Source organism: Lygodium microphyllum, chromosome 23 (genome assembly GCF_053477565.2).
Source record: "Lygodium microphyllum isolate KBCC chromosome 23, Lygodium_microphyllum_v1.1.10, whole genome shotgun sequence".
Taxonomy (NCBI): Eukaryota; Viridiplantae; Streptophyta; class Polypodiopsida; order Schizaeales; family Lygodiaceae; genus Lygodium; species Lygodium microphyllum.
The window spans coordinates 95,267,595-95,291,203 of record NC_141157.1 but is presented as its reverse complement, the minus strand read 5'-3'; the positions used below and the strand labels follow the sequence as shown (position 1 = coordinate 95,291,203).

General features: G+C 42.2%; 1 protein-coding gene across 3 annotated transcripts in view; it reads right to left on the bottom strand.

Annotated features, from left to right (window-relative positions):
* The window catches only part of LOC148016482 (Protein kinase superfamily protein), a 133,863-nt gene that overhangs the window by 26,870 nt on the left and 83,384 nt on the right, over nucleotides 1-23,609 (bottom strand). For all 3 annotated transcript variants that reach the window (XM_087663750.1, XM_087663749.1, XM_087663751.1), the window contains 2 exons: nucleotides 13,630-13,704; nucleotides 12,342-12,589 (listed from right to left, as the gene is read on the bottom strand). In XM_087663750.1, coding sequence (XP_087519876.1) covers nucleotides 12,342-12,589; nucleotides 13,630-13,704 — 323 coding nt within the window. The remainder of the gene's footprint in view (nucleotides 1-12,341; nucleotides 12,590-13,629; nucleotides 13,705-23,609) is intronic.

Sequence of the window (23,609 nt, the reverse complement as noted above, 5' to 3'; positions counted from 1 at the left end):
CATGCACTAGATGAAAGATCAGAGACCGGCTTTCATGTTATATGACCTTTCAAGATTCTTTTGGTTGTGGAGATGCATAGTAGCATCACTGTAAGATTGGGGCAGCTTTGTGGTGGGAGGACTATGGTTCGGATGGTCCTGAGTTGCAACAGCTAGCCATCTGTATCTTGAGTCAGTCAATTAGCTCCTCTTGTTTTGAGCAATTGTGGAGTACATACACTCACATTGCTTCAAAAAAGAGAAACCGTCTTGATGTGGAGAGGGCAAACGATCTAGTATTTGTTAGTGCTAATTTGAGGATGCTATGTAACAATATGACAACAAAGCCCAATCCATTCACAGAGTGGGAGATGTAACAACAAGAAAAGACACATATTGATGTGCCTGATCATGGCACTAGATGAAAGATCAAAGACTAGCTTTCATATCATAGAACCTTTTGGGGTTCTTTTGGTTGTGGGGATGCATAAGAGGATCGTTGTAAGATTGAGGCAGCTTTGTGGTGGGAGAACTATGGTTTAGATAGTCCTGAGTAGCAAAAGCTAGCCATCTGTATTTTGAGTCAGTAAATTAGTTTTTCTTGTTTGGAGCAATTGTGGAGTACATAAGCTTACATTGCTTCAAAGAAGAGAAACCATCTTATTGTGGAGAGAGCAAATGATCTAGTATTTGTTAGTGCTAATTTGAGAATGTTATGTAACATTATTACAACAAAGCCCGATCCATTCACAAAGTGAGAGATGCAACAACAAGAGAAGACACATGCTGATGAGGGACATGCAACAATTCATGGTACACATGATCATGAGGTTGACACTTCAGGAGTAGCTAGAGCAGTCTCAAATCATGATGATGATCTTTGGTTTAGTTTGCTTATCATGAGTCTCATGACACATGTATATGATATTATGATCATTGATGGCAGTGTGACACTTTGGGCAGTTGTGCCATGCCAACATTATAATTATACTTGCAATCTTATACTTGCCCTTTGGGCTATTTTGGCATGCTGCATTTTGCTTCAGTCTAGAGATTAGACTTCATATTTGTAGTCTTTTTTGGCAATGGGCATGTTCTTTCATCTTAGACTTTAAAGTTTAGTTTATTGTTCATTGTTTTACAGCATATGTATTATGCGTTTTATAATTGACTAGCTTAACTCTTGAGCCTTGTAAGTTGTAATTCAATTTATAATAACTAGTTTTAGAATGATGCATGATATCTTTAAAGTTAAAACTTAAAATGATTTGTCCTTGTGGATTATATACCTTGGTTTTAATACTCCACATGGATTATGAATGAAATATTAAATTCTTTTCATGAATTTTAATTTGTTTAATGTTATTCCCGTTCCCACGTCCCCATTCCCATTCACCATTTCATGTTTCTATGCTCATTGATAACAAGAGCCATGTGGACTGTTGGACAAACACGAACATGTTTGGACAGAAATCTCAAAAACCCTATTCTTAATTTGATGTGCCTAGAACATGCTAACATATGCAAAGGACTTACATACATAGTAGACAGTGCCAGAGCTCCAACATCCACACGAGACTCTGCCTGACGCTCACAACCAAGACAGTGACATAGAGAAAGACGCGTAAAGACATGTCTACTAATTACCCCTCTTAGATTCTGGTTAGGGCTGAAGGCCAACGAAGCAAACAAGATAAAACACAAGATGGTATAGCTCGTAGAAGAAGAAACTCAAACACCATGAACATGCTGACACATGCAAAGGACTGACGAACATGGACAGTACCAAAGCTCCAAACTTCAACTTTGCCTAATACTCGCAACCAAGAAAGTGACATAGAGAACGATAGGTAAAGACATGTCTGCTAATACCCCCTCTTAGATTCCAGCTGTGGCTGATGACCAACGAAGCAGACAAGATGAAACACAAGATGATATAGCTCGTAGAAGAGAAAACTCAAACGCCATGAACAACCTTCAAAGAAAGCTCCAGGGGTCTACAATGCATCCCAAGGTAGCAAAGGATCGAGTGGAGGTCCAAAAAATGTTGATGCATCCATTAAAGAAGAAACCCAACCAAGTAATACAACCCCTATTGAGCTAAAAAGGTATGTTACAAATGTAAACCTTAAGCAGCCCTTTGAAACAGCCCCAAAACTCAAAGTTACCAAACTTTATTAAAAATAACTGAAGTTTCCGTGTCCACATCTATAAATAGAAGGCTTCCCAACCAATCTGCCTATCTTTGTTTTGCATATCCTACGTCAGTTGGCACCTAGTTTTCACTACTATCTACACCCCTCAGCTATGTAGTCTCTGAAGAACCTAAGTCTTGATCTGAAAGCTCAACATCCGAGAAAAAACTCTCAAGGGAAGATGACTTCAAACACATGTTCACCACTTCAAGCTCCCAAATAACCTATGCTGAGAACCAAGCAAGAGTGGTACACACAACTTACTTTTATATATTCCAACATAGGCAGAGATATCATTAACTACTTTGGATATTACGATCCATACGAGATCTCACACGCCAAATACGACTTAATTCTTATGCACCAAGCCCAATGACTTATTGAAGGTAACAATGACTCTTTTCCTGAATAAGTCTAAAGATGTTTCCCTATTAGAGAAAGAAACACTAAGCATGTATCCTTCTTGACTCTCGACTCTTTATACTTGAGTCTTGAAAATTGAAACAGAGGGAGACTCCACAGGCCATGCATAGTTGGAAAAGGGGATGGGATGACGTATCCAAGGCTTCCCACCCCCCCAAAAGTGCTACGTAGGCAAGCGGAACGCGCGGGAGTAAAGGCAAGGCGGCAAGTGGAACGCGGGACTAAGGACCAGGGTGTCCAGAAAGGGCCAAATTTAACGTACGAATCCGTACGTGTACATACCATACAGATCATACCGTACGTCATACGGAGACAACTATGCCGAACAGATCCTAAAAGTGTGTCTATATTTTGAGAACCCCCATGTGATGTGAGATTGGACCACTTGTGTATGCATAGGAGAAGTGAATTGAGTGAATAGTAATGTAGCAGAAGAAGTAGGTAGGATGGGTGAAATTTTCAATTGAGGTGATGATGTGCGAGTGAATTTATTAAATTGATTTTCTGAATTTGTTCTTTGAAATTGATAAGTGGATGAAGATGGAAATGAAGAATGCGATGTTTCACCTTCTTGAAACCAACCTTGAAAAGCAAAACTTGAAGCAAAAGTTGTTGGGTGTAAAGTCCCTTCGTCTCCGTGTAAATAGTCTTATGGGTGTGAACACACCCTTATTGTACCTTGTACCCTAGCATATAAATACATTCTTTTATTCTTTGTGTACCATAATGAACGGTACACCTATCTCTACGCTCACTCTCTCTAACTCTTAGCTCTGCTCTTCAGCACGCCTTGATCTTGCACTCCATTGCGCACTCTCTCCCCTTCAAACTAGTATCAGAGCACAGAGTGCACGCTTCCTGAGGTCAAAGGCAGACATGGGGCAGGCGGTTGATGGGCTACTGACTAATGGGCGCCACGTGTAACTGACCAACGCACAAGAACTGCACGCGACGATGTCCAGGTCGAGTGAGTAACTGACGGGCACTGAGGTACTCCAGGTCGTGTGCAGCTGACAACCAGCGTAGGCGAGGGACTGGATATGACTGGACGAGATTGTTGGGCGATAGCTTTGTGACTGTCGACAAGCGACTGAACGGTAGCAAGCGACACGTGACTGACGGGCCAACCTACGCAACCTGCATAACTGATAGGTGTAACCTGCGACAAAGGACCACAAATTCGTTTTTTTTCTCTTCAAAATTCTCCTTGAATTTCCCCTTGGCTTGACAAGGTTCGTGTGAATAAGCACAAAATTCAGATTTGTGCATAATTATACCCAAAAATCAGGGATTTTTTAGATTGAGTGCTGCTCATGCAAAATTGAGGCATCTACATCAGAAATTGCAGACATTGTGTGCGTTTGAATTGGGGATTTTGCCAAACTTACTGAAATTTTGCTCATTTGAGTGAAATTTCTCAACACTGGACCCATAAAATTTGGGGCTTTTGCTATATTGGTGAAATTTTGTTCAGTTGAGTCAGATTGGCTGGCATTGGTGCACAATTGAGCCCAAGAAATTTAGGGCTCTTGCAAAATTTCGTGAAATTTTGCTAATCTTGCCCGTTTTATGCTTTCCAGAACATGTATTAATGCAATCGGGACAGATCGGTCAGTGAAATTTTGGGGCTTTTGCTGAAATCTCTAGATTTTGGCAAAATTAATGCATGAAATGCACTTTAGGAATATTGCTGAAGCAATCTTGTGGTTATAAGCAGAGTAATTTGAGCATTTTTTATCTCCCGCTTGTGCGATCTTGGAGAAATTGCAGAGATATCTTGGTGTTTTGGGTATCAGAAGATGACACGAGCACATACGTATGCAGTACACATGTTGGATAGCTCCCATTGAGTTGATGTATTGCTGATTATTCATGTTGCAGCAGTCTTAGTGATCATTTGCAAATCTAGGATTGGTGTAGATGTATTTTTTATGATGTTGCTGAAGTGGGAGTTAACTAGCAGTGATATATGCATTTAATGTATGCTGAAATTGCAATCATACTGCTAAAAGTCATTCGTTCTACTGCTGTACATGTACTTGGATTGAATCTTGCTATTATTTGCTGAAAATTGGGCTGAAATCGGCTGAATATTCAGCTCATTTTTTGCTGTCATAAATTGCAGCATTGAATTTCTGGTTTATTGCTGAAAAATGGCTGCAAATGCTTCTAGCAGCAATGACACTAAATCCCTCTTTGAAATCAAGAGGTTTGATGGCATTGGCTTTGACTTGTGGAAGGACAAGATGCAAGGTATTTTGTTTCTCAAGGATTCTGAAGATGCTCTCTTGGAGACTAACCCTGCACCTATGACAGATGTGGATTGGGCTAGACTTAATAAGAATCATAAAGACAAAGCACAAATTGATAAAAGAACACAGTTAGGGTTAGGGTAACTCAGCGACAATGAGGACTTAAGAAGATAATGAGTCACTATTGAATGAATAATGTACGATGCTCAATGCAACAAACACACTATGCAGAGGTGAAATATTGATCCTCGAACCCTCACGTCTCAAGGACAGAGACTGAGAGTATGAGCAAGAGAGTACGTCGCACTTTGACGAATCTTGAAACACAGCAAAGACAATCTCCGGAGATGCTAGGCAACAGCAAGCGCAGCTCAAAAGGGGTGGATCGATGTCGAACGAAGCAATCTGGGACATAATATGCAAAATGCTGATCAGATGATGAAATGGCAGCTAGATGATAGATCGGAACAGCAAAATGCAGATCTAGGTGATACATGGCAATGGCTGAATCAGTAAAACTTCGAAGTTTTTGGTCGTACAACAGCTCGCAAGATTACAAATCTGAGGTTGCATTGAGCAAACTGATGATGGCTCAGCAGCAAATGCAACAATTTATAGTCATACAACAGCCTAGAAACAGTCACCAACAACAGCAAGAGGGTGGACAATAGGTGCCTAAGGATGGGCATCAGTGGGCAGCATCTCGAACTAAGATATACTCTGTGAACTGGATGTGAACAGCAGAGAAAATGCACCTAGAAACTACAAAAACAAGAGTGGCTGAGTGGTGGGCAGGATGTCTATTTATAGATGGATGGGTCCTCCCAAATTAGGGTTTGTCTTATGGGACACACACATTCTCGAGGATAGCATTTCTTTTTTATAAAAGTTTTAGCAACTTTGAGTTTTGGGGCTATAATTAAGAGTTATTTAAGTTTCGAATGTAATTTTAGCTCAACATCTATTACCTCACTAGTACCAACACACCATGTAGGATTCGGGGGATCCTTCCACAAGATTCTCCCAGAGGGACCGAGAAGATTTGCGAGGCTCACATCTCCTACATCATTTGCATCTGTCTTTATGGAAAATTCTAAGTAGAACAATCAATAGGAGCCTCTAAAGCATCCCCAATGGTGAGAGGCCATGGAGAAGGAGCTTGAGAGCATTGACCGGAATAGAACCTAGACTTTGGTGGATCGCCCGGTCCACAGAAGGCCAGTTCGCCATGTGGTACAAGGGTTTCAACAAAAGCAAGGAATTGACTATGAAGAAACCTTTATGTGAAATGTGCAGTTGACACATTGTGTACTGGCCACCCATCATGGTTGGTCCATCCATCAAATGGATGGACACTTCCAACCTATTTCTGCCTACCCACCTCCTCTTCCTCCTACTTATCCCCCTCCACCACTTGCTCATCCACATTATTCTTCTTATTCCACCTATCAGACACCTCATAATTCTTCTTCCTCATTAGCCAAGCATGCCTTTACCAACAAGACTCACTATAACGAGTCAAACTTCGCTACTTAGTCCAATCCAATGAGACATGTTCTTGACTACGAGAACCTATGGGATATTGTGCAGAGGTTGGAATCCCAACTCGATCCTGCACTTGTTCAATACGAGGTGGTCAACTCTTGGAAGGCTAGAAATACCTATGCTATTGTTGAGTTGATGCAAGACTTATTACCTCAATTTCATTCTCAACTTCAACATTTTGATTTAGCATCAAAGCATTGGGACACTTGATTGACCATTATGGGGCGAGATAGGACCCATCGCATAAATCTTGACCATGAGCTCCAAAACTTTAAACTCACTAACCAAGATAACTTAAAAGCCAAGTTGGCTGAGTATCAACAACTTCTCACTGAGTTCTCTACCACTGGGGCTCCTACGTCCTCGCACGATTAGGTCACATTGTTCCTTAACAAGCTGCCACAAAGATACTTTCATTTTGTCTAGAACGTGATCTCACAATCCATCATACCACATTCCATGAATTTGAGTGACAACTATTGCGTTACGCTCGCTTGTTCAATCTATTTCATAGCATGACCTCCACAGAGTGAGCTCTCGTTGCTGCTTCTCACAAGGGGCAGCAAGGGAAGGGAAAAGAAAACCAAAACTCAGATCAAAATGAGAAACAAAATCAAACTCAAAATCCGGCATTCTCTGCAATCCAAGTCATGGAATGTGCCTGAAAAGAATAGATATTGTCAACATTATCAGAAGACTAACCACTTCGACGATGAGTGTTGTTCAAAGGCAAGAGCCACAACACTAAAATCCAAGACTGAGACCCCCATCCCCTCTTCCCAGGTTGTCCACATTCGACGAATGGGTTGACTCATCCGATCCATACTATCCCGTAAGACTCGTTCGATCCTATCCGGAGGCATCTAATGGGTTTCACTACGCTGATTAACTACGCCAAGACCGAGGTCAAAATGACCATTATTAAACCATTAATGCACTTATTTTGCATGTTTTCATCCAACAACTCTCTCTTCTCTAACATCTAGTCTCTTCCAACAGCTCTTTTCTCTTCTCTCACACACCTTAAGTCTCTCTCTCTCTCTCTCTCTCTCTCTCTCTCTCTCTCTCTCTCTCTCTCTCTCTCTCTTCCCAAACTCTAAATCCTAAAACTCTCCCTCTCTATAGAAACATCTACCTATAACCAGCCTTCCTTCTCAGGGTGGTTTAACCTGATTCAGTACTTAATTACAGCAATTAGCAAATGAACATAAACTGGAATGCTCACTTTATCTTCATAAACTTGGACAGTGGACACCCTGTTGGCCCCAAAACTGGTGCCCCTTTCGGTATTTCTTTAATTTCAATTGTTGATGGATGAATTACAAGCCGAGATTTCACGATCTCCTTGGCTGATTCAAAATCCCCTTGCTGTTCCAATAATCAGCAAAGCATTCGGGCAAATTGCCCCTTGATTTTCACCCAGGACTTGCTCTAATGGAACCCCAACTGGTCAAATGCTGCCCCAAATTCACAATAGATGGGCTGGCATCTGAAATCCTCACAATTCCACGAATTTCCGGTGCTGATTTCAGTGTACAATGCCTTTGACTGATGGCACAGGTCCCAAGGTGGCTGCTAAACCCTAATTACTACTGTAATTTAGGGTTTACAGCAGTAAACTCTCTGCTGTCCACCAAATTTGGCTGTACTATGCTACCAATGGCTGAGAATTACTGAGAATGCTTGAGCATAGACTGGAGGAGATGAGAGAATGTTGTAGAGAGAGAAAATTAGCTGAAATGTATCTTTTGATTCGTAGCTCTGATGACAAATCTGATGGCACCAACAGCTTCAAAAGGGGGGTAAAACACCAGCTTCGCTTCCGAGCCCTCCTCTCCTACCACCGCCTCTCTTGAGGCGGAAGAGAAAACTTGCTGCCCCCTGTCCTGTCGCGGCGCGCGATCAGTCGTCGTCGCCTCTCAGAGCCAAATCTAATCACCTTCTCTCCCTCCACCAAGCTCAGAATGGCTACAATTCAACTTCCACCACCCTCCAACAGTCTTCTCCCTAGTTGCATGGGAAAGTTTTGCCAAGTGGCAGCCTTCCTAATGCATTTTCAGCCATTAAATTAATTTTTCAGAATTAATTAATTCTAAAAATTAATTTCAGTCCTTTTGACCCTGCCCAAAATTAAACATGCCCATCTGTAATGAAATTGGCTAGGCCATTTGCAACTTGGAGTGGTTCCCAACCTCTGTTGACCCTTAGACTAGCATTAATTAATTAATTAATGCTAGTCCCTAGTGTCACCACTGACACTTAATGGCCAAACAATTGTCCTAGGGTCCAACCTGGCACCAACTGACCACCAAAACCCAGTTGGCATAACTTAACACAACTTTTGCCTTTAACACCCACTACATCCTCGGGGTCCTTGGCCCATTCCCATGAAATAATTGCCATGTGCATCACATGTGCTAAACAACCTTGCACATTTGATTAATAACTTAATCAAATGTTACCACTTCCCCTCCCCCATCTTGTTCATCCTTTATAGTATCTGCTCATTTGAGCTTCACACACTCTCTAATCCTTTCTAGTATCTTCTCATTTGAGCTTCCCACACTCTCTACTCCCTTAAGCACTCTTGACATCTCGAGCTCTCTACTTCCTCATGCTATCTCTATTCCTTAATCTCTCTACCTTTCCTATTCCCTTACTACCTCAACCTCTCTATCCCTCTAATTTCAACTCTCTTTTGCATTTACTTTAAAATAAAGTCTCTAAATATATGTTTTAAGTCCAAGATTGTGAACTAAAATTTTATATAAATTTTTTTTAGCAGCATTGGACATAGGTCCAAGATTTATTAATCCAACCATACTAGAATCACCCAGCGCTAATCACACACCATGTGACATGACAACCCTACTTCCTCCCAATTGGGTAATCCCCAACCAGGGAAGCAAGGTGGTGGCAACCCTCAACAAGGACAATGGCAACCCCCAACAGGGAGGAATTAACCTTTTGTACTCTTCACCTTTTTTAGAGTTCAAAAATAAAAAGTCTTTCTTCTTTAGGACTAATTAACCAATATCTTGATTGCATGATTCTTTCTTTATTGGAATAACCAAAGTCTTGTTGAAAAGATAAAAGTAGAATCAAAAGATTAAGAAGTATTTAACTATATATCTAGCATGGGAGTAAATGAGGGTAAAGATGTGAATGGCATGATGAGAGAGGTAGAGAAGTGAATGGTTTAGGTGTAGATGAGAGAGCTAGAGAGATCAATTGTTGAGCTGAATTATCATTATCTTTCATTAAATAACTCTAAAACTCAAGTCAATTAACAAATTGTAACTATTCTTTTAAACCGAGAGCTGTCCTACATGGAAACCCTTATTTCGTAGGCCTCAAACTTTCTATAAATAGAAAGCTTGCCCTCCCATTCAGCTTAATCTCGTTTTTGCAAGTTTCAAGTGCTAACACTTCATTGTCCACACCCTCTTAGTGAACGACATCTCAACTTAAGCTGTCCCACGCTTTCTTTACCCATCCAGTGCCTGTTTCTAGCCTCTACCTTGCAGCTTGTGCCACTTCCTACCATTTTACTGCTACCATATTACTACTTTGTCTTTTGCACTCGCGTCTTCCCATCAGCTGGCAACATCCTACATGGCAATGTTTGCTGTTCATCGGGCTGTGTTTGCAGTTTTCTCTCTCCTCGCTGCTTTTTCTGGCATCGATTTAACATCTATTCTTGCGTCTGCTGCTGTCAAACGTCTTCAGAGGCTATCTTCCTACGTTTGATGATCTGTTGAAGTATGACACACTCTCCAAGTCATTACCTCTACCTTGGTCCTCAAGACACGAGAATTCAAGCTACAGTATTCATTCACTGCATAGTGTGTTTGCTACATGAGCATTGTGTTTTACAAATTCATTCATTTCAGGCTATGGAGCTTCCATCCTTTCTACAAAATCATTAGACTGGTGCACCGAATCTAAAAGGGAAAACTCAAATTTACCTTCAACTTGTTGTTGAGCCCAATACAAATCTGTGATGACATGGCAGTCCATACAGCAACCAACAAATCAAACGATGCCCAAAAGATAGTGGCTAGCGGTAGATGATGCAGCAGATGCAGTAAACAGTCCCAAACAAGCTGCAATGCTGTAAATGCAGCCTTCTGGATGTAGATGAGAGTTGGCAGCAATAGTGGATGGTCACGGCAGCAAAGAGAAGGCTGGAAACAAGCACCATATGGGTATAGATAGTGTGGGGCAGGTTCTGAGATGTCCTTTGCGAATGGGGTGTGGGCAGTGAATCTCTAGCACCTAAAACTTGCAAAAAAAAAATTTGGGCTAAGTGGGAGGCCTGGCTGTCAACTGATAGAAAGTTTGGGGCCTCCCAAATTAGGGTTTACATGTGGGACATTGAAACTCTCTCGAACAGCGCATGTTTAAAAGAAATGGTTAAAATTCATTAATTACCTCAAGTGTTGGGGTTATTTAATGAAGGCTAATGATATTTTAGTTCAACACCACAGCACTTTAAGAGTGATGAGCAGTAGGCAGCAGCTGAAAGATGGTGATGCTATGATAATGATGGCAACAAGGAGAGGTTGGAAAGTGGATACTAATGTGAGATGAACAAGGATGAAAGTGGCAATGACAATGATTCTTGTTTATAGACTCTTTGAGCCAGTCGCCTTGCCTTATTTGATTAAATAATTCTTTTTGGGACTGCTTTGAGAGCCAGAAGATGTGATGAATTCAAGGCAGTTTCTAGTTCCTCTTAGCACCTGGTCCCAAGGAGGACCATCTGGGTCTAGGAACGATTCCCAAACACCTACACTATAACAATGATCTCAAAGAGCATATTGCAGAAATTTGGGCGGATGGACCATTCTCAAATGGCCATGCAGCTGGAGATCGATTTGAGTACCTCCAGGAGGTCACAATACAATAGTATCACCTCTCCCAAGAAAGACAAGGTTGCAGGAAGCTATTACCAAGACAAAGTTTCAGTTACCGGGCTGCAGCAGTAGGCAATACAAAGATTCAAGCAAAAGCCCTCATATATATAAAAGAGCAGCAGACACATGCAGCACAAGATTGGGGAACCTTGTTCTTGGGGAGTGCCCTTTGGGTCTCTGTGAGGGTTAATGATGCACTCTTTGGATTACTGGTAATTTATGCCCAAAATAGTTAGCAAGATAGAAGATAATTTAGGAATACCCTCAGTCAGACTATGCCTCAGTCAATCATTGAAGAGTGAATAGAGATTTTGATATGGTGGAGGCTTTCGAGAATAGGAGGCTGGAGCAGATGCATTCATATCACTAAAGCAGAAAAGCAGGCAGCTTGGCAGGAGTTCATCTCTAGATCAGGGTGCAGAATCCTTGGTTCATGTTGAAGTTGGAAAATTTGCAGCCTTTCTTCAATGAGGCATCAGCAAAGGTCCCATCCCTCTGAATCATATGTCCAAGGATGCCCCACTCTCAAATAGATAAGGCTGGAAATGCTCTTCCAAGCCCAGAAAAAGAAAAGTGATGGCAGTATCGTCACCTAGTGAAGAAATAGTCCTTACCCTGGGCTCATCTCTGGAAAATAGCCACCATTGTTCAGAGGTCAAGCCAGCTAGTGTTGGCAAGAGGCATTTTACACTACAGAGCACTAGCAAACTACACCCAGAAGCATCACTCCCCAGGGGGTACAGCTGCTATGACTTTGGCTCAGGACCCTAGAAGAGCTGCCTACATAGCATCTTTCAAAGCATCTAGTGGAGGATGATCGCGAAGGGTGTGAAGCATACTAGTCTCCCCAAGGGTTGGGTGATGGCCAAATGCTGTCTTAGAGATCCCATTTGCTACTTTCTACACAAAACATAGACCGTGACCGTGTATCCACATTGAATGACAGTTCAAAATCCACCAACAATTAGTCACCCAATTACAGGCATTTTGTTCACTATTAAGCAGAAACTATAGAGTAAGAATGGTACTTGAGAACAACTGAGGCAGGCCCAAGACTTTGGTGTAGCCGACCTTTGGAATGCATGTATGCCAGCCCATTGAGAGCTCCCCTAATTAGCTTGATGATAAACATGCGCCGTCGCTTGATAGGACGTTCATGATCAAAAAAGTCTAAAAAATCCCATTCACCGACTGCTTTCCCTTCTGCTGTTGCTGTACTTGCAATCTTGACATATTCTGCTGCAGTTATCTTTCCATCGTCTCGATAAACAAGCCACTGATAAACCACAAAATAGAAAAATAAAAAACTTCCTAAATGAAAGGACTCTGGTGCTCAAAAGCAAAGCGTAATGATTTTAGTTATTGACTATTAACAAACCAGCATTATCCTGTTTTATTTTGGTCCAGCTACAAATTATTTGGATACATATTCCACATGGATGACAAAAAGCATTGACCCTTCTTAGCAAGAAAACTACATACTGTTTACTTATATTATTCCTAGCGTAAGAAGTTGCAAACTTCTCAAGGTTCATAAGGGAAAGGGTATACCTGTGGCTGGATGGAATCTAAATAAAGGTGTCAGATAAATTAACCTCGCTTTGACCAAAATATTTGGAAATGGGCCTCAAGTAAATTGGTTTCGTAAGCATTCCGCCAGTCGAGCTGAGGGAATGCTTACCAAATAGAGACACTATAAGGATATTTAAATCAGAGACACTATAACCAATGCAGTTGTAAGGACACTACCTAAAGAATTGAATCCTTGTAAACATAAGTCCAATGACAAGTTAGTAGACATAAGTCTCTCATGACAACTTATATGAGCAATAACAGCTAAAACCTTCCTGAAAGATGGATCTTTTTGCTTGCTCTAGTTTCAGGCTCTAACCCTGACTGAGGTTTTATTAAATAATGCATCCAATATTTGGACCAGCAATAAAAATACATAGAAAGTAAGACAGCTGGACTCAGATAAATGATGGCATTGCACTGTCAGTATAGCTTCAAGGTCAAAGATTTCAAATTGAATAAGACTGCAACCACAAATGAGAAAGTGCCATGTCCCCACATCACTTAAGAGTGGCTCCATGCCTATAGACTTTCGCATGGCCAGAAACACCTTAAGGATTTATGAGTTTGGCCTCTGAAATGCTTCTTGTTGTTATGATCTGTAAATGACACCAAACTTTTCTGGCTTTAAATGAAGCTGATCATGCCAGAATTCATCTGCAATAGCTGACCTAGAAAAGATTGACCTTTGCTGGATCTAGAGATACCAAAGAGAATCTAAAAAACTGAACATCACCAAAGAACCTGTTCTCCTGTTTTTGTCTGGAAACCGCCCAAAACTACTGCCACATTAGGGCATCTCTCCCCTTCAGGTGCTTCCTGTAAAAACCAAGAGCCATTACTTCAGAATCATGTTTTTGAAACAAAACAAACTTTTCCCCGTGATTATAAGAAGTATTCCCATCATCTCCAACACTGTTTAATATGCTGCTTATTCAATATTCCAATCACACCAGAATGATTGGGCATGACACTAATTTTCCAGTTGCTGCATAGTTCATTAGTGCTTTTTTTTCTTTTTATGGAGCCCATCAGCATTATGCTTGCCTCCAGAATTTTTGCACATTTTGCCCCGCTCATCACAGTTCCATGACGTTTTGTTTGTAAGCTTGTTTGACTACATTGTGTGACTGCATCACTGACCTCGACACTACTTTAAATCAAACCGGTTTAAGAGCTTACCAAAATCTTGAAATGAACTTTGTCAAAACCAGGCAATTGCAAGCACAACAAAGTCACAAATACTACAATTACAAGACCCAATCTTTCAGGAAGATTAACTACTTCACAAAAAACAACCCAGCCTTTCTCCTTATATTGTTGAAAGCTCATCCCTTTTGGGACATTTTATATACTACCTTCAGATCGTTACCCACATAAACAACCAATAGATCCATCTGAATGTCATCTTTCAAATGTTCTCCAGGTGCATGTTTAGGCATGGACACCAATCAGCCCAGTCTATACTCAGTTTCAGTTATATTTAATCATTTGCAGTCCAGACAGCATGTAGCACTCGTGAAACTTTCTTTTCTCTTGTCTGCAAAATACAATGTGGCTGCTTATATTATTCAAAGAATATCAAAGTTGTGCATAGCCTCAACAACATATCTGGAGTTAAATGTGTACATCACAAGAATTGAAGGCCTGTCAGGGCAGTCTGGGGCAAATGGGGTAAGAAGCCAAGGCAGGGGGATGTAGCAACACTTGGGACTTCCATCCAACAGTGTGGAAAAACAAACCATGGTAAACCTAGGTGAGAAGAAACGTCTATTAACCTACTGCAGTTAATGAGAGTCTTTCTGGTGGAGGTGCTCCCAGTACCTGCAAAGGGAGTGAATGATAAGAGGACTAGAGCTGCCAAAAGGTGGCAAACACTACTGAAGAACTCTCCCCAAACCAGCAGGCAGTGAGCCTTTCAAATGTGCCACCCTATAAGATTCCCAACATGCTCCTAGACCTCCAATCATGATGCCGAGAGGTCTAGGACCTAATGACTAGGTAAGGCATCCAAGCCCACCACTGCACATGAACCAGCTCCCATGATGAAGATCGTGTCCTACATCTCAATCTTGTACAGCACCAATTCAAGTGACAAGAATGGTGCACCAAACAGAATTTGAGCAAAGGATAGAGAGTACACATTAAATTAGAGAAGAAGTGAGTCTTTTAATGAAAAAAATAAATAAACATGTGATGATTGTGTGCACCCATGCACTTCCACAATGAACATTAGATGGTGATCTAGACAAGGGGCCTGTGACAATTTCCACATCCTTGCAACTTGATACAATGTGCCTCGAGTTGGTACCAACTTAATTGCTCTATCTAACATGTAGGCTATACCTGCATAGGTCACCTTTTTACCATCTCTTTTCATAGACCTCATTCTAGATGGAAGTTAGGATAACCCAATCAATGTACAAGCTCGCACATGGCTTCTCCTTGAAATGGGGACCTTACAACTTCAAGCATCATGGATCTTTGATGGCACCTTATGAGCATGGGCATATCTAGCAAAGAAAAATTCTAGTATTTGATACGTGTCACCTTACTAACTTTATAAAATAGAAAGTGACTTGTTACAAGACATGTTTTGTGCATGTGCATGGAGTACGCATGAAAAGTGAGATGATCCAATAAATCGAGCTGAGCAGATCGAGTATAGAGTTTTTTGGAATAATGATGTGCACACTAACACACAGATATTCCGAAGGAATTGGCACAAGCGAGTTGTACATGCTGACAAGAAGCACCAGCAACAAGCTATACACCAGCCCATCACTAGCAAGACCTTGCTGAAGGCAAAAATTTGAGAGGCATATTGTGCTCCAGCATGTCAACTTCTGCCAAATGGGATCATCAGATGTATGAACGTTGAGCCCCTGTCATGTCAAGTCCACCTATAACCAAAGATATCTTGTTGTTTGCACTCTACCACTCATGTACAGCCCAAGAAAACCAACAAACTTGCACTAGTTGATTCTCACTCCGCCTTCTATGCAAAATACCTCCAATGCTAAGTGAAGCCCCTCCAACATCATAATTTCATACCCTATGTTCTACGTCATACCACATGTATGCTCTAAGTCCATCAACTTTGACTCAATACTTACTCGTAGTTTGAGGCCCCCAACTTCATGGCTTGAACTACAACATCACCTCTATGATGATCACAAAAAGGTTAGCAACCAATGACAAACCTAGGTTACTAATCTCTCTAGTTGCAACTCCTCACCCTTTTGCATCTACCTCTAATCACCCTACTGTTGGCTGGCCTGTAGGCTGTTGATACAATGTTGATGCACTATTAACAAATGCCTAATTGGGTGATGCTACCCTCCAAAAAATCCCAATCCACCTTGCCATAAGCTTTCTTGAAGTCCAATATTACCCAATCTAGCAATCTTATGCTCCAACAAGTCCCAATCAACCTTGTCACAAGCTTTCTCAAAGCCCCAAAATGCTATTGTGATGCCCTAACCATTTTTTTGGGCCATTTTGTTACCTTGAAGAAAGGGAAGACATTGTCAAGATACTCCAATGTTGAACAAAGCTTATCTAAGTATTATGGATGATATCTGGAAAGAGAGGGCCCAATATGTTAAGAAACCACTTTTTCAGTTTACACATTTCATTTAGGGTTTCGCACTAACAGCCCCAAAAAGGGTTGGTGTCCACATTTTGGCCACTTTTTCACTAGGCACCCACACAGTGGTGCGCCACCCTAGACAACTCATGGCTATAGATAGACAATCACTTCATTCACTACCACCCCACCACTCTTCAGTCATTCTTCACCCCACCACTCTCTCTAGTCATTCTTCACCACCCTCTTCAATCACCACAACCACTTCCCTTCTCTCACCAGCCCCTTCCACTACCCTCTGTTGGAGTGTGCGGGTAGCGGAAGCATGAAGATTTGCAGCAGAGGAAGTGAGCAGGTGAGTGAGAGTGAGAGTAAGAGTGACGAATTGATTTGGGTGTACCAACAATGTGTTGGTACACAAAGAATAAAATGTATTTATACTTAGGGCCTGTAAGGGTGCATTCACATGTACAACATAATACACGTGTAAAAAACACAGAGGTGAATAAAGGACCTTTACATCCCAACAACCTCCCACTTAAAGGTCCGGAGTGAACCTTTAACCAACTCCCACTAGTCGTATGCAATGCTCATGCTGAGCCTTGCCTAGACTTTTAGTGAGAACATCTGCAGGGTTGTCCTGTGTTTTGATCTTGGTCAATGTGATTAGACTATCCTCCAAAATCTGTCTGATAAAGTGATATCGCACATCAATATGCGTTGTGCGTGAATGATACATGGCATTTTTAGCCAGATACACAACACTCTGGCTATCACATCCCAACACTGGAGTACTCATAGACATGCCGAGATCCTCTGCGAGTCTGCTCAACCATATAGCTTCCTTAGAAGCTTCAGTAGCTGATATGTATTCAGCTTCAGTAGTACTCAGTGCTACGATGTTCTGCAACCTCGAGCACCAAGAGACGGCCCCTCTAGCAACTGTAAAGACATATCCGCTAGTGGACCTGCGAGTGTTTAAGTCACCTGCCATGTCTGCATCACAATAACCCTGTAGAATAAGTGCACCCTGCCCATAGCAAATACAATTTCTTTGTGTACCCTTCAGATATCTAAGAATACACTTGACAGCCTCCCAATGTGGTTTGCCAGGGTTTGACATAAGCGTGCTGACAACTCCCACTGCATGAGCAATGTCTGGACGAGTAGCCACCATAGCATACATAAGAGAGCCACAAGCTGATGCATAAGGGACTCCCTTCATAGCATTGGCTTCCATGTCATCTTTTGGGCTGTTGGCTTTACTAAGCTTAAGGTATGGAGGTAAGGGTACTCCGAGAGGCTTAGCTTCAGCCATGTTAAATCTGTCCAGTACCTTTTCAATGTACTTTTCTTGAGATAAGAACAGCAATTTCTGCATTCTATCCCTACGAATCCTCATGCCCAATATATGCTCTGCATTCCCCAAATCTTTCATGGAAAAAGCTGATTTCAGCTGATCTTTGAGGGCATCCAAGCTAGTCTTTCTCTTCCCAGCTACCAACATATCATCCACATATAAAACAAGTATGATAGGGCTGCCATCTGTATCCTTTTTCATATACAAACAATGATCTGCATGGCTGCGCGTAAACCCATGAGAGAGCATAAAAGTGTCAAACTTTTTGTACCACTGCCGTGGTGCTTGTTTCAGCCCATATAAGCTGCGTTTTAGTTTACACACCAACTGCTCTTTTCCAGGAACTACAAAACCCTCGGGCTGTTTCATGTAGATCTCCTCATCAATGTCACCATGCAGAATAGCTATTTTCACATCCATTTGGTACAGCTCTAAATCCAATACAGCAGTGAGAGCAAAAAGCACACGTAGTGTGGTCATCTTCACGACAGGTGAGAAGACCTCCTGGAAGTCAATCCCTTCCTTCTGTGCATACCCTTTGGCAACCAATCTTGCCTTGTACTTGGGTTTCCTATCAACTGTCTTTACTTTGTAAACCCATTTGTTTGGAAGAGGCTTTCTTCCTTTGGGCAACGACACAAGATCCCAAGTATCATTAGCATACAGAGATTTAATCTCTTCCTGCATAGCTAGCTCCCACTTATTGCTGAGTTTGCATGACTTAGCCTCTTTATATGTCAGAGGCTCACCCTCATCAGTAAGCATCACATAATGCAAAGAGGGGTCATACCTATGTGGCTGCATTCTTAGGCGTGTAGACCTGCGTACCCAATGATCTACATTCTCAGGAATCGGATCTACATCAATTTCAGCAACTTTGCCTCATTAAACACAACATTACGACTGCGAACAATTTTCTTGGACTGAGGTAGCCACACTCTATAGCCAAATTCACCCTCATCACCATAGCCCATGAAAATGCCTTTGGTGGATTTTGGGTCAAGTTTATTCCTCAGCTCATCTCTAACATGCACAAAAGCATCACAGCCAAATATTCGTAAATGGTCATATGAGGCCGGTTTGCCAGACCAAACCTTCTCAGGGATACCATTATTTAAGGACCTGTTTGGAGAGCGGTTGCAAATGTGAACCGCGGTTTTAAGTGCCTCTCCCCAAAATTCATGAGGGAGATTAGTAGTGGACAGCATGCACCGCACTCTCTCACATAGAGTCCTATTGTATCTTTCAACCACACCATTTGAAGAAGGGCTGTAAGGGGCTGTAAGCTCCCTCTTGATCCCATGCAAGTCACAAAAGGACTTAAATTCATTAGACGTGAACTCACCCCCATTATCAGTTCTCAAGCATTTCAACTTTCTACCTGTCTGAGTGGTCACAAATACATGAAAAGTTTTAAAAACAACAAACACTTCACTTTTCTTTTTCAACAAATAAACCCAAATCTTCCTGGAACAATCATCAATAAAAGAGGCAAAGTATGCAGCACCACCCAACAATTTCAAAGGCATGCTACATACATCAGAATGCACCAAGTCCAATACATTTGACTTACGGGAGACACCAGAGTAAAAGGAATTTTTCATTTGCTTTCCAAACTGACAGTCATTACAAAAATCAAGTTTAGAGCCTTTTCCATCAACGCTCTTCAAAGAGGTAAGGACATCAAGACCTTTCTGGCTCATATGGCCTAATCTCTTATGCCATAACTCCAAATGACAGCCAATTTCAGCAACTACAAGAAACTTGCCATTCAAAGCTTTACAGTGCAGACAATACAAAGTGCCCTTCTTGGTTCCTTTAGCAATCAGCATGGAACCCCTTTTTAATTTCCACAAACCACCACCAAACAGTGTGGTGTAACCATGCAAGTCAAGCTGTCCAACAGATAGTAAACTCTTCTTGATGCCAGGCACATATCTGACATCTTTCAACACAAGTTCTTGCCCATTATCCAAAGACAAGTGTATGGTGCCAATCCCATCAATGCTACAAGCATGATTATTTCCAAGGTAAACCTTGCCATAACAGCCTGCATCAAAAGTAGCAAAGCACTCCAAGCATGGAGTCACATGGAAAGAGGCACCAGAGTCTACAATCCAAGTCTGAGTGACACCATCATCAACTGACAAAAGTGCATCAATCACATCAGCCTTGGTGATCTGCATATCCTGCATGTGACATACAAGGGCATCATAATCCACTGCACATAATACATCAGCCTCTGCATCTGAGAGCTCCTCTATGACAACACTGGAGGCCACATTGGCCTTTTCCTTGCCTTTACCTGCCTCAGATGCATCTGTCTTTTCCTCTTTCTTCTTTTTGTCTCCTGCATTCTTCCTCTCTTGTTCCTTCTTGTAATACCTGCAATCAGGTTTCTTGTGGCCCTTCCGACCACACTGATAGTATGTAACATCACTCTTTTCTTTTCCTTTGCTCTTGCTCCTGCTTCTCTGTCCAGCATTTGCATTTTTCTTTTCAGCCCTTCCTCTAACATTATAAGCTGAGTTGCTGCCTTCTCCACTAGACTTACGTCTAATTTCTTCATTCAAGATCGAACCCCTCACACCATCATATGTGCGATTGGGGTTATTGCTGAGAGAAACAACCAAAGTCTCCCAAGAGTCAGGCAATGTCATGATCAAAAAGATCGCCCTCAACTTATCATCAAAATCCAAACTTGCATCCTTGAGCTGATTTAAAATGCCAGTAAATGCACTCAAGTGCTCAGCTGCAGGCTTGGACTCATCCAGCCGCATATTCACCAACTTGCGCATTAAATGCACCTAATTAACAAGTGTGGTGATCTCATAGGTCGTTTTCAACTCTCCCATATTGCATGACCAGTGTCTAAACCCTTAATGTCTGTCAAAATGTCATCAGTGACACCCATCTTTATATAAGCCATAGCCCTTTTATTGACTTTGGCCCAATCCGCCTCAGACATTTGTGCGGGTTTATCCATTTGCAAAGCATCCTCACAATCCTTTAAGAACAGTATGCCCTGCATACGATCTTTCCAAAGATCAAAGCCATGACCATCAAATTGCTTGATTTCCATCAAACTTTTAATGTCAAAACTGGAAGAAGTTGCAGCCATTTTTTCACAAGTACAAGTGTAAAAGCACTGAACTGCAAGAGCACAAGCTAAATCAGCAAATACACTGCTGTTCTTGCATAACCAGCAATAATCCTCTTCAGTTTTGACATTGATCAGCACTGCACAGGCAAATAATGCAGAAATTTATCAAATTCTGCACAAAATTCCAAATTTCCAGGTCCAAATGTGCGCAAATGTCAGCCAAACTGACTCAGCTGAGCAAGATTACATCAATACATGAAAAGCCCCAATTTTTCTTGGTCCAGTGCCAAGAAATTTTACTCGGATGAGCAAAATTTCAACAAATTTTGAAAAATCCCCAAATTAATTGAGGTCAATGCACACAATGTCTGCAATTTCTGACACAGATGTCACTGTCAAGCATAAACAGCATCAAATCTGGGAAAAGCCCCAAATTTCCAGGTTCAAATTTGCCCAAATCTGAGAACTGTGCTTGCACGCGCGAACTCCCGTCATTGGCAAAGGGGCTGCTTGCAGTAAACCTTAGAAAAATTTAAAAGATTTCTGGAAGAAAAAATGTGTCGAATCTGCAGCCGTTGACCTTGCGCTGCCCGTCATATGCCACGCAGCCTTGCTGCCTGCCCGTCAGATGCCACGCAGTCTTGCGTGAGCTGTCGCCTGCAGTCGCTGCCCTCGCCTGGTCAGAAAGTGACGAACGAGCCCTGTCGCCTGCTGCACGAGCTGTAGCCTGCTGGAGAAACTGTCGCGTGCACTCCTGTGAGCTGTCACTGGTCAGACACGACCACTCCTGTGAGCTGCCAGGTCAAAAACGACCTGTGTATCTCGCGCGAGCGAACACTGAAGGTGTCTCGCACGGACTCCGAGGAGCACGAGCACCTTAACCTCTGCTCTGATACCAGTTGTTGGAGTGCGCGGGTAGCGGAAGCCTGAAGATTTGCAGCAGAGGAAGTGAGCAGGTGAGTGAGAGTGAGAGTAAGAGTGACGAATCGATTTGGGTGTACCAACAATGTGTTGGTACACAAAGAATAAAATGTATTTATACTTGGGGCCCGTAGGTGCATTCACATGTACAACATAATACACGTGTCAAATACACGGAGGTGAATAAAGGACCTTTACATCCCAACACCCTCACACCCCTTCAAGAGGACATTACGGTTCATGGCTCGTGGCTGCCTTCACCCTTCCTCTTCAGCTTCAAGCACCCTATCCCAATATCAAGTCTTGTGTTTGGAGCATCTTCCACCTAGTGTCACCATCATCTGCTTGGCATCAGCACCCTTCTCCTTCAAGCTCCACCTTCACCTGCGTTTTTCAATCTGGAGGTCTTCTCCTTGCTTGACATCATCATCTCCAACTTGGTGTCAGCATCCTAGCCTCTAGTAATAGTCTCCATCATTGAGCGTCAGTGATTTCATCACTCGTCTATCACAGGGGCTGCTACGTTTTTGCAGCTTGGCTTCTCCTCCATCACCTAGCGTCACCCGTCTATCACAAAGACTATTGGGACTTGCATTTTTGCAGCCCGGCTCATCCTCCATCATCTAGCGTCAACATCACAACTGCTCTCCCTGCGTTTGACAACTGCAACATTGTCGAATTTGCATTTGTTGCCTAGGTCATTGTGCAACATTAGAGAACTGCAGCTCGCTCCCTCAAGTGATCATCTTCCACATCTCCCAAGCATCAGAGGACTAAGGTTCGCTCCCTCAACAGCTATCCTTCACCTTCCAGTGATTACTTTGATTGCCAATTGCCCAAAGGACTGCGTTTCGCTCCCTTAACTATGGAGATTTTCCACAGGTGCTACCGTCCGGTTCAGACAAGACAATGCACTTATCTTCTGAGCTTCAACTCCACTGTATCAGCTTTTCTTCTCATAGCATGATTTAGTGCATCATCATCGTGTTCTTGTGTTTCTCCTTTTCTCTTCTCTCTCAGTGTTTGCAGTACACACACTGTATTACTCCCCGCAAACCCTACTCTCTCTCTGCACTATCCCCTATTTTAACATGGTATCACAGCATACCTGTTATTTTGACATGATATCAGAGCATAGGAGCTCATAGAGTTAAAGACCATGTTCATCAGAGAAAACAGAGACAGATTGCAGGTTCAGCATCATCTTCTAATTTTCCCCTTCATTTCCATTGCATCACTAGGAGACATAGATATCCTTCTTTTTCTCTCCCACCAACCCTCCCTTTTATAGGTTAACACTCCGGTGCTATGACTTCTTCACAAGCAAATGAACAAACCACTGGGTGCTCCTCTTTTGGCATCACTAAAACCCCCACCGATGCTTGCCGCTATGGACCTTTGCTCCCTACCCCACCAGTATATGCATCTACCCCCAAGCACTCATTGTGTCACCTCTCCCTTTTGGGCCACAAAGTTTATTCTATGACTTTCAAGTTTTCATGCTCAAGGCAATAAGACACATCCAATGCACAGTAAGCCCTTTTGAGCCACAGGAGGATCGACCAGTACCACGGCCTCCTTGCAATTGTCGCGATGTGCTATGCAAATTGCTTCTATGTCTTCTAGGGTTTCAAGAATGCCACCTTGTCAACTCGCGGTTCTAAAGTCCACTCCCCCTAGAGACAGTGATTGTTGGATACGGTCACCTCGACAATCCACTCCTTCAAGAGATAGTGACTATTCGACCCCTT